The sequence below is a fragment of the Crotalus tigris genome, unplaced genomic scaffold (assembly GCF_016545835.1).
Source record: "Crotalus tigris isolate CLP2741 ecotype Arizona unplaced genomic scaffold, ASM1654583v1 scf7180000024326.325410, whole genome shotgun sequence".
Taxonomy (NCBI): Eukaryota; Metazoa; Chordata; class Lepidosauria; order Squamata; family Viperidae; genus Crotalus; species Crotalus tigris.
This window is the reverse complement of record NW_024100497.1, coordinates 160266-172341: the sequence shown is the minus strand read 5'-3', so window position 1 is coordinate 172341 and position 12076 is coordinate 160266. Positions and strand designations below refer to the sequence as shown.

At 39.4% G+C, this 12076-nt stretch overlaps 1 protein-coding gene across 1 annotated transcript in view; it reads left to right on the top strand.

The window, feature by feature from the left end:
* The window catches only part of GALNT2 (polypeptide N-acetylgalactosaminyltransferase 2), a 95569-nt gene that overhangs the window by 60164 nt on the left and 23329 nt on the right, over window positions 1–12076 (top strand). Inside the window, exons 2-7 of the mRNA XM_039325317.1 lie at window positions 2976–3066; window positions 5658–5811; window positions 9601–9699; window positions 9821–9888; window positions 10298–10363; window positions 10795–10916. Coding sequence (XP_039181251.1) covers window positions 2976–3066; window positions 5658–5811; window positions 9601–9699; window positions 9821–9888; window positions 10298–10363; window positions 10795–10916 — 600 coding nt within the window. The remainder of the gene's footprint in view (window positions 1–2975; window positions 3067–5657; window positions 5812–9600; window positions 9700–9820; window positions 9889–10297; window positions 10364–10794; window positions 10917–12076) is intronic.

Genomic DNA, 12076 nt, shown 5'->3' with positions numbered 1-12076 from the left:
GAACAGTTGTGTAACAAAATAAATTACCCTGGAAACAATTCAAACAACATGAACCCCTGGGACTTAATGCCTGGAAAGACTCTAGGTTTTTCAAACCCATGCAGAGGACAGGCAGAGTCAGGGATATCTGGCTCTCAGAAGGAATATTAATGCATAGAGTAGGGACAGTGATCAAATAGGCTCTCTCTTAGGTGCCCTAAGATGACATTGCTTAAGAAACGGGATGCAGAGCATGCATTCTTGTTGGATCTTAATGGATGGATAATCAGTCCTGCAAAAATGAAGGCCTTTAATATGATAACCAGCACCTTGAATTGCACTTAGAAGCCCACTGGCAACCATTTGAGCTTGCAAATCAGCAGTGTTTACATGGCTGTTCCGAGATGTGAGATAACTACTACAATTTGGATCAGTTGGAGCTTCTGGGGGATCTTCAAGTGCAGTCTTTTGTAGAGCACATTGCAGTAATCCACACAAAAGAAGACCCAGGTTTGAGTGATCATGAATGGTACCTCCTGATCTAGAAATGGGAACAACTGGCACACAATGTTTGAGCCATGTTGAAATCTTCTACTCAAGCAGGAATCGTGAATCTAGGAATACCCTCAGATCTTGCATTAGATTTTTCTCAGTGTGTGCAACACTATTCAGAATTGGAGATCTAGAACTAGTCTTGCTAGAGCTGAGCCTGATTCTGTTCTTCCATATCCAGATTCCCTCAGTCTCTAGACATCAAGTCATAATCCTGATGGCATCATTTGGACAGCCAGGGACTGTGATGTATAATTAGGTATCATCAGTGTATTTAAGATCAGATGGAACCACCTCTTCATTCAAGGATGAATTTGCTATGGACCTTGTCTATACTTCACTTTCCAAGTTATCTTAACCAATTAGTAGAGATATGGATCTAATAAGCAGGTAGTTGTACACACTTTACAAGAATCTTGTCCACTTTCTCAACACCCATATGTTTGAAGTCTTTCCAGAGAATGATGTCAGACAATGCCTCAGTCAACTCAGCGGGGCCTGTACAGCAGGAGTCCAAGTATATGGACTAAAATTGTCCTTAGGAGTTCAATATTAATTTTTGAAGAACATTTTACTTGTAAGATGATTAGATTCGCCATGATTTCAGTTGCACCAGAGTTGTAGTGATGCAGTAGTTAGAATGCAGTATTGCAGGCTATCTCTGCTGTCTGCCAGGAATTCGATCCTGACTGGCTCAAGGTTGACTCAGCCTTCCATCCTTCCGAGGATGGCCCAGATAGTTGGACGCAATATGCTGACTCTGTAAACAGCTTAGAGAGGACTGTAAAGCACTGTGAAGCGGTATATAAGTCTTAAGTGCTATTGCTATTGCAAATTGTGTCACAATTATCTGGCCAATTCCTAATCTGCCTTTGGTCTGAAAAGGCTTCTCTCTGTTCTGTGTATTTCAAAATACGCTATTCGTTGTGCATACCTAGTAGAATGGGAGTCTCTAATATTTGTGACTTCCCCATAAATACTTGTTCTGAGAATTCACTGCAATACTAGTGCTGAGAATTGATTGCTTGGGACAAAATGGCACGATATTTTAAGTCTTGTTGCCTAATCCCTTGGTTGCAAATTAAAGTGCAGTGAAATAGAAAACAAGCCCTTTACAAGTCCTGCTTCTTAGAATTGTCTGAATCTTAAGTATTACTTAGGGAATTTTCTAATACAAAATAACAAATATGGGTTCAGAAAAGTTAATAAGTATTTTTAACTGAAGTGGAACATCATAAAAAGCATTTTAAAACCTGAAATTTGACAAGGCAGAAAAAACAATTTGCTGTAGCTGTATAGTTATTTTTGTAGTGGTTAGATAATTTTTGTGATTAGGTAGGATTTGACCCTGGTGATTTATATGAACAAATGTTTCTTCTCTCTTTTGCATTGGTTCCTGATGATAATCTGCAATTCTTTCAAAGATGTTCTGATGATCTCTTTGATCCTATTCATCCACCTTATTGGTCGTCTTCCACTTTTTCTACTTCCTTCTACTTTTTATTGGCAGGCGAGGTTTATTCCAACCCCATTATAGTAAATAAGATTGAACTATTTTCATTCCATTGTTTGTAAATAGGTATTTCTGAGTTGTATAATGAATGAAGTAGGGCCAATTAGAGTAATTTTATACAGTTTAATAATATAGATAGTTCTCAGTTAACAAAAGTGATTGGGATCAGGATTTCTGTTGTTAAGTGACACGGTCATAAAACAATGTGACATGAACATGCTGCTTAGCCATGGCAATTCCAGCACTTCCAATTTCTTTCTTTAAGCAAATCTAGAGCAAAGAAACGAGACATCACATAGTCGCCCTCAACCTCCTGCTGGCTTCTCTATTGATGTGGCTTGTCAGAAGCCAGCAATGAAAGGTGTAAATGGCACTCACATGGCTGCAGGACACTGCAATGTTGTGATTGTGAGGCAGTAGCTGAGCACCTGGATCATGGTCATGTGACCATGGTGGGGGAGCTACAACAGCCAGAACTTTGGAGACTGCTCATTAGTGCCATTTGTTCAGCACCGTCATGAGTTTGAATAATCACTGAACAAGTGGTTGTTAATTGAGGATCACCTGTAACGATAAAGGGAACTGATTTATAAGAGGACTCCAACCGATGTGTTATATGTTATAGGGCAAGCATTTGGAAAATGCCTGAGATGAATGAATAAAAGATGTGAAAATTATTTGTTTCAAAAGCTGGAGTGGTCCAAACAGCTGTTTTGAACTTGAAATGGGATGTGTCAAGCTCTATAGGTTTTGCACAATAATAAGTTGTGTATAATGTACTCAATACCGTTGCTCAGTGATCTTGTTGGCATTGTCATTTTAATTGATGTTAAAGACTTCTTGGTTCCAAAAAAGTAAAAATAGTCATTTCTGTTTTTTGTGGAACAGTATTTTGAAGTATTGTTTTAATGATAAATCTCTGTTCTCCTAGGAGGATCCAAATAATATCAACACATTAAAAAAGAAAGATCAACACAGTAATGGGGATGAAAAGTCACAAAACATGGAGACCTTGCCTCCAGGTACTGAAGTAGTCGATTGTTACTTTTAAAATATCATACAGAAGCAAATATAACTAATCTAACAGAAAAGTTAAAAAACGTATTTTGACTGAAGTAGACAATGACTTTAAGTATTCCGTTTTATGTATTCATATATTTAACTTTTAAGGATAAAATGTAAGAACTTTTGAAGGTATAGTTAACCCAGTGTTTCTCAACCTTGACAATTTTAAGGCATGTGGACTTCAACTTCCAGAATTCCACAGCCAGCAATGCTGGCTGTGGAATTCTGGGAGTTGAAGTCCACATGCCTTAAAATTGTCAAGGTTGAGAAACACCGAGTTAACCTCAGCTTAAAACTGACTCTATTCAGCGGGGCATATTTTTGAGTAGACGTTATAGGACTGTACTATTAAAAAGAGAACTGTTAACCTGCTGAAAAGATTTTAAACCATCCCATCGTGAATCATTGTGCAACAAAAATTAGGGTTCTGGAAACCTTACTGTCTTCATCTTGAAAACCTCTAATCGTCCTGATTGATTAAAAAAAAAAAAAGATTCTGAAATGGGAATGTTTCTGAAGAGTCAAAGGTACCAAAACATCAAATGGACTATGTTTCCTTTCATCTTTTAAAGTAAGCAAATCATAACAGTGAAAAACTTCACACACTAGCTTACTGTGGAACAGAATTTTAATCATTGTTGGGACCAATCTGTGAAAGATAAAAATGTATCATTAGTTAAGTGGCTCTGGGGCAGTTTTGGAATAGTTTTGATAAGCTATACCAACATACAGTTTTTATAGATACTATACATACATTGTAAAATGTGCACAATATAAATAATGAAAACCACAAGTAGTATGGTGTATTAGACTTGGTTTAGAATTCTGAGTGTTGAAGTACCCGAGTCATAAAAGAGCCAAGGTTGCCTACCCTTGGTTTAGACTCTAAATTTGGGACAATATGATTCTACTAGTCTTCTGTAAAGCTTGGGTGAGCCAGCCAACTTAATCCCCCAAATAAAAAGTTTAATATGTAAGGAAAAACATAAAATTAAATCAAAAAGTGGGCATGGATTATTAAAGCATGTGCGATAAAACAAGAGGATCAAGAACAAAAAAAATATCACATAAGTATGGATTGAATATAAAATGACCAATACTGAGGAATAAGTTGAAATGATTTTATCATATACAGAGAAAAATATGAATGGAATCGCAAAACAAATATATGGAATGAATGGGAAGACAGTTATATTTTAATGTTTCAAGTCTTTCTCTTGATGCCAGTTCAACCCACAGCTCCTCTTATTTCCTACCAGCAATTTTTCCTATGGGAATCTAAACTAACACTCCTTATCAGCAAAGATAGTACAAGTCAACACAAAGTATTTGTTTGGGCTTCTGTGTGGAAGACTTGATATTTGTCCAGCCAGCAGGAAGACATGGTTGAATGCAGGCTTGTCACAGCCTTTCTAATAATCTGGGAATCAAATATCCATTTTCTTAAAGAGTTACAGTACCATGAGATTGAGTGGAAAGATCTTTGCAGGTATTTGTAAGATTATTCAAGGGTTTTTAGTGGGGATATAAATAGCTTATATAAAGTAAAATTTAGTGGATGGTCCAATAAGGAAGTATTCTGCAAATCCAAAAAACAAAAATGATCCTCACATACGTGTCATATTGCCTTCAGAAGCTGTTCTGTGTTGTGTGTTTTAAATGCTAGTATTGAAATAATTTTAATATTTCAAACAATATTGTAGAGCATGGAACCTGTTTGCGTTGCTAGTGGGTAAATTGAAGACAGATTGATTTACACGTAGCTGCTAAAACATTTCCTACCCCAGCAAGAGTAGATAAAATGAAGTCATGATATACTCAGTAATACATTCGATGAAGGGTGCAGTTATGACCCTGTACACTTTTCACACACAAACGTGCCAAAAGATAGAACCATACATCAGCTGTTCAATTTCTGTTTTCTTTCAAAGCAAATAGTAGACTACAGTGGAGATGCCATCCAGAATTTTAAAAGTGACAGCAATGTTACAAGTCGTAGGAGGTACAGTCATGTTTGAGTGGGTTTGGAAGAGAGATATCATCTATTGCTAGTCCTTGAGAACTTTGCTATATTTGTCTATATACTGAAAAGTGTTTTACCAAAGCCAGAATTTATCTTAGGTCAGTGATGGCGAACCTTTTAGAGAGATAGTGCCCAAACTGCAACCCAAAGCCCACTTATGCATCGTCGAGTGCTGGGTGGGTGTGGCCCATTGGTTGGGTGTGGCAAATTGGATGGGCGTGGCTGCGGTGGTAATGGCAGTCTGGGTGGGACTAAAAAGTTCAATCAATCAATTCCAATTTTGCAAGATCTTTTTTTTTCCCCACAAGAAGTTGAAATTGACTGATTGAACCTTCTTTTTTTTCTCACACGATGGCGGAGGCCTAAAGCAAAAAGGTTTTATAAAACCCAGCTGAAGGCCTAGGACTGGGGCGACGGCGCACGTGCCCACAGAGAGGGCTCTGAGTGCCGCCTCTGGCACCAGTGCCATAGGTTCGCCACCACTGTCTTAGGTCTTCTGTTAATATCAGTTTTTCTTCTTCTTAGGAAAAGTTAAGTGGCAGGACTTTGACCAAGATACTTATGTTGGAGTTACTATGGTCAAAGCTGGTCAAGACCCATACGCTCGCAATAAGTTTAATCAAGTGGAGAGTGATAAGCTACGAATGGACAGGAATGTTCAGGATACAAGACATGATCAGTAAGTACCACATATCTTTAGAAATAGTTTTCTTGTAACAAATAGTGCCTAAGTTGAAAAAGTACCCAAACTAGAAAATGAATATTAAGCAAATTGCTCAGCTATAGCTCTCAAGAGTTCAGTGGTGGGTATAGCTCAGGTTGTTTGATCCTATTTATATTTCTGTCATAACAGTCTCAGTAATTCATAGCACTGAATGACGATTCTAAAAGAATTCAAAGCAATTCAAGAATAAATTATACAGTCTGTACAAGACCTGCTTGATCTGGAATACATTAGAATGGCAGTGTCCTTGGTACTGTGTCAGCATTGGCATCTCAATTATTTTCCTGCTTGGCATTATTATGGCTTCTAAATCTTGCCTAACTGGGATGCTGTTATGTGCACAACTGAAGATTTAATTCCACTCTTAATGGTTTTAATGTCAATATTAATCTGTTTTTAATCTTTTTGGATGTTTTGTTTTACTTAACACCTTATAAACATCTATTAGAAACAGAGTTGGCTTATTAATATTTATTCAAATAAATGTGCAGGATAACTGTCTCACACATAAGGCAAAATCAAGATAAGTATTCTTTATTTCTTGGCTCCTTTCTACCTCTCACCGTCTGTGATTCTGGAAAGCCCTCCAAACATGTCTTTTTTACACCGGCCGGGAGAACCCCTGGCAATAGGGAGCCTGCACATTAGTTTCATCACGTGGAATATTCTGATGCATTCCCTCTTGTGATCTTGGTTTTTTTAATTTATGTTTAATTGTTTTGATTTGATAAAGAAATAAGCGTTTTGCTGAAATTTAAAAAATACTGGTAACAGGAAAAAAATGTGGCATCCTTCAATTCTAATTTTTGTCTGCAGTGTTCAGACTAGAATTAGAATTGATCAGATGCAAGCATAGATGCAAAGTTACAGCTTGTTATGCAGTTAACAAAAGCATTGGAAAATTGCTTTTGTTTCTTATATTAAGGAATGGTCCAGTGGCATGGGAAATATTTACCTGCTTTAATTAATTCTGGAATTTTGGGAATGAACAAAAGATCATGTGATTCCATGTGCCCAAATGATCCCAAAGACTGCTTAATATTTGGTTTGAAGACTACAGCATAAACGTTACAAGTTTGTCACTGAGATGAACTGGTCCTGTTGTCTATGACAAGGCTTTTCAACCAGTGGTATGGGTACCACCTGTGGTACATTGGCACCTGGCAGGTGGTATACGACCATCCTAGAAAAGTGGTAACGGGGGAGGGGAATGAGTTGAACTGGTGGCAGCACTGCACAAGCCTGAGCGAGAGATGGCTGGAGCTGCAGGGCTGTCAGGGGTCAGCAGAAGCACCTGGATCAGCGCTTCTTCGGGACTGTCAGGGCTCAATGGAAGCACCAGGATCAGTGCCAGGCTCCAGCTGGAGCTCGGCGCTGATCCTGGCGCTTCTGCTGAACCCAGAAGAAGTGCCGATCAGCTGGAATGTTGCAGCATCTCCAGGATCTTGTGATTTACATTCAGATGCTTGGCAACTGATTCATATTTATGACGGTCACAGTGTCCCAGGGTCATGTGAAGTGATCAAAACCTGCTGCAACCACCCAGCAGACGGGGGGAATAAAAACCAAACACCCTCCCCCACCCCACCCCTGCTGCCAATCCTCAACAGAAATGCTCACAACAATGAAAACCTTGGACAGGAGGAAGAGCACCACCGAGCGGGCAGGCAGCTGTCTTGCTCGGCTGTGGCTTGGGGGACACTTTTCTCAGTGCCATTGTAACTTCAAACAGTCACTAAACGAACTGTTGTAAGTCGAGGACTACCTGTACTTCATCACTGTTTTCCTTTTTTTTTTTTTGGTCATCAAGTTTTTGACACCTTGCTAGGCGACTGGTGGTACTCAGATACTGCCATATCCTAAAAGTGGTACAGTGGGTGAAAAGATTGAAAAGCCCTGGTCTATGAAATGGAGTTTTGTGCATGAGCGCCCTCCACTTGCACAAGTAGAGCTTTGCGCATGAGCACAAGCGCCTTCTGCTCAAGCGCCCTCCGTTCGCACGAGTGGAGCTTCCCGCATGACTGCAAGGGCCCATTGCTTGTGCAAGTGGAGGTTTGCTTGTGCATGCTCACATGGCCTGGTTTCAAACAGACCATGGCCTGTTAGTAGGCCGCAGCCCGGGGGTTGGGCACCCCGCCTTAGACTGCTAAACTAGTTCATTTTAATTAGCTTTATGTGGATCATTTATATTTTTAATGGTAGAATTTGGTTGAACTACACATTTTTCAACGTTGTATCTTGTAAGTTGTCCATCTCTTAAGGAAAGAGGATAGCAAATTCCTAATAACCTATTTGTTTTAGACCCCATGTAGGCTGATCGCTTTGTGAAACCTTGAATATGTATGTCTTGTCGCCATACAGGGCCTCCTCCCCCAGGATTGATAAAACTTAGCGTAGCATGGATTGTAAACGAAAAGACCATGGTGCAGAATATTTCAGCAGTAATTCAAGTTGATAGTTTATTCTCAATAAGCAATTGTGAAAGAAAGCATTCTTAGAAATGTTTGCATTTATTAAGCTCTGAGGCATTGCAGAAAATGAGACTTTCCCCTTCGGGCATTCTAAGAGCACATTTAAATTTAAAAATATATCAAATAACTACATATGAATGTGATTTTATATTTTTGGAAAGAACAATAAGTGTTCCATTTTATAAACTGAAATACTGTATTTGTACCAAACTAATTGTCTCATAAGGATCAGAAACGTAGGGATACATGACTGATAAATACATAATAACTCTCCCATGAATAAATATCTATGGAGATTCTCAGTCATCCAGATCATGGTTGTCCCATGTTTTTCAAAAGGCAACTGGACTTTCTTGTTGTTGTTTTTTTTCCTTCAAAATGTTTCGCTTCTCATCCAAGAAGCTTCTTCAGTTCTGGCTAAATCAGTGCTTCTCAACGTTTGTGTGACGGCGACCCCCGTCACACAAACGTTCTGCGCATGCGCCGGGCCGCGCACATGGGGGCGGGGGCCCCACGCGCGGCACGCATGCGTGGTGCTCCCCCATGCGCAGCGCGTGTGCACGGTGCCGCCCCATGCACGACGCGCATGCGCAGTGGCATCCCCATGCGCGGCGCGCGTGCACGGCACCGCGAAAAATGGCGGATCGCCGCCTTTGGCGACCCCCGAAAAATGGGCAATCGACCCCAAATGGGGTCGCGACCCATAGGTTGAGAACCGCTGGGCTAAATGGTGGGGGATGGAAGAATTTAGAATCCTTAGCAGTCATTTGGTCATTAAATGATTGCTAACTGAAGAAACATTTTTAAGGAAAAAGATCAAGAAAGCCCAGTTGCCTTTCGAAAAGCACCTTTGGGACAGCCGTGAATATGCCTCACACTTGTAAAGTTGTAGATCATCTTAGTGACGAGCTTGTAACATTTCCTGCAGTCTTCAAACTAAATATCCAGTAGTCTTCTGGGCTCATTTGGGCACATGGAACCACAGCCTAGAGCAATTTTTCTCAACCTTGGAAGTTTTAAGATACTGTCTGTGGAATCAAACTCCCAGAATTCCCCAGCCAGCATGGGAGAGTTGAAGCCCACCTATCTTGAAGTTGAGAAACCCTGGCCTAGAGAATGGCAGTTGTTCTTTCCTTCAATCTTTCTGCTCTTGCTTCTTTCCTAAAAGATCTAATGCAGATGTCTGAGGTCAGCTTTTAATGAGAATCTTCATGTCAGTGGCACTATGGGGCAGAGGTTTAACATTTGATACCTTTTTGTCCTTTCTTTTAAGGTGTCAGCGAAAACAATGGCGGGTAGACTTACCAGCTACTAGTGTAATCATTACTTTTCACAATGAGGCCCGATCAGCTCTCCTTCGAACTGTTGTCAGGTATTTCTGCAACACTTTCTTAAACCACAAAGGATTACCACAAAGTGATAATTCTTTCTTTCTTTTTTTCCTCAGCGTATTGAACTAGGTGATTATTCTCATCTGATTTTTTTCTTTTTAGTGTTCTCAAAAAAAGCCCACCACATCTTATTAAGGAAATTATATTAGTAGATGACTACAGCAATGATCGTAAGTATTTTCACAAGGCTGTTATTTAGTGCAGTACGTGAGATATTATGTTGTTCTGACAAAGGACTATGGGACTTGTAAGCCATGCTGTCTGAAAAGCACTGCTGGAGTTCTCCGAGTTGACTGGGCATATATTTGTCTAGGGTCCTATATTGCTTTTAGTTTCCAAAGCATTTACTTTCTGGCATCTTTAATGCCATAATCTGCCTTAAGTAGCTGCCTCTTCTATTTTTTTTAAAGATGAAATTGTCATCATTCAGACACGCAAAACAGGCTTATAGTGGAAAACTGGAGGAAATCAGATGAGCTTTAGCTCTGAAATTTGGGGACTTTTCAAGGAGGGAAGATTCTTTGTGAAAATTTCTTGACACAAGATAAAGAATTAACTGATTTTCTTTTCTTTTTCTAGCTGAGGACGGTGCTGTATTAGGTAAAATTGAGAAAGTGAAGATACTTCGAAATGACCGCCGGGAAGGTGAGCATCCTGTTAGGACTGGAAACAATATGAAGATTGAAACTTTGGTTAAAAGAGCAATTTTCTCTTTCTGCACACCCTGAATGTAGAAGAAATAGATTGCACAATGGAAGCAGAGCATTTTGTCCAATAGCTGTTTTAAATTATGTTTTCCAGCTCATTTTTTTTTATTAATCAACAACTCCTTGGAAGCCTTACTTAAATCAACAGCTTCAGAAGTGGAGATCCGATTTATTTATTTTTCTAATTACTTTCTTGTACTGCTCTAAGTTAAAGTGCCTGAAGATTGTTTCTGTTGAACTCTTCCTAGGCACTTTATGTGGGAAAGTCTCTGATTGGTTTACCAGTCTTTCTATCAGATTGTTAGGTAGATTTAATATCAGAGGGTAAGCAACATGCAATCAAGCCAAGTATGTGTCCTTGATTTTCAGGTTTGATGCGCTCTCGTGTTCGAGGGGCAGATGCAGCACAAGCAAAAGTACTTACATTCTTGGATAGTCACTGTGAATGCAACGAGCACTGGCTGGAGCCTCTCCTGGAGAGAGTAGCCGAGGTTAGTTGCAAGGAACATTCTTAATTGTCCCTAAGAAAGGGGCCTCTGGATCCTCTTTTGCATTGAAAAGTACAGGTGGTCCGCCACTTAAAACTCATTTGTTTAGTGACCATTCAAAGTTACAACGGCACTTACTTATGACCAGTTTTCACATTTAACAGCCATTGCAGCATCCCCATGGTCACATGATCAAAATTCATACCCTTTTACAACTGATTCATACTTGTGATGGTTGCAGTGTCCAGGGGTCAGGTAGATCCTCTCTTGTAACTTTCTGACCTGCAACGTCAATGGGGAAGACAGATTTACTTAACAACTGTGCTAGTAGCTTAACGCCTGCAGCGATTCACTTAACAAAAGTGTGGCAAGAAAGGTCGTAAAACGGGACAGAACTCAATAACTGTCTTGCTTAGAAACAAAAAAAACTTTGGGGCTCAGTTCTGCTTGTAAGTTGAGAACTATCTGTCATAGTCTCCATTTAATTTTAAGCAGTACTTTCAGAGGGTTTTTAAAAATCAGTTTATTGACTGAATTCTAAATTGAAGAAATGGTACTTAATAATAATAATAATAATAATAATAATAATAATGATGAAAGAAAGAGAGAGAGAGAGAGAGAGAGAAAGAAAGAAAGAAAGAAAGAAAGAAAGAAAGAAAGAAAGAAAGAAAGAAAGAAAGAAAGAAAGAAAGACTTGGCAATGGCTAAGCGCAAGAAAGTTGAAAAAGACAGAGGGACAAATTCTGGCTGCACAAGACCAAGCCTTAAGAAAAAATGCATACAAAACCAGAATTGAGAAGACAGCAACAGACAGCAAGTACTACATCTGAAAAGAAACTGAGGAAACCAGATCAAACCAGTCAGGCAGATACTGTGGGGCAGACACTACAGGAGCCAGGCAAATAACCGGGCCTTATGCTACATAGGGCTTTTTCAAACCTATCCCTGTATGATTTAGAATGTTTAATTTCCTTGAGAATTCAACTGAGTTAGCAAAATAACTCAGGAAGCCTACTATACTTAATTGCAACAAACAGCAAGTTCTTAGAGTGGGAGGGTGGATTTTTTTTTTTCTTTTTTGGAGGGTGTGTGTGTGTCAGTGCTAGGCACTATATATGTGGATAGCACTGGATTTAAAAGCTAGCCTTCTAAAGAAGATGTGT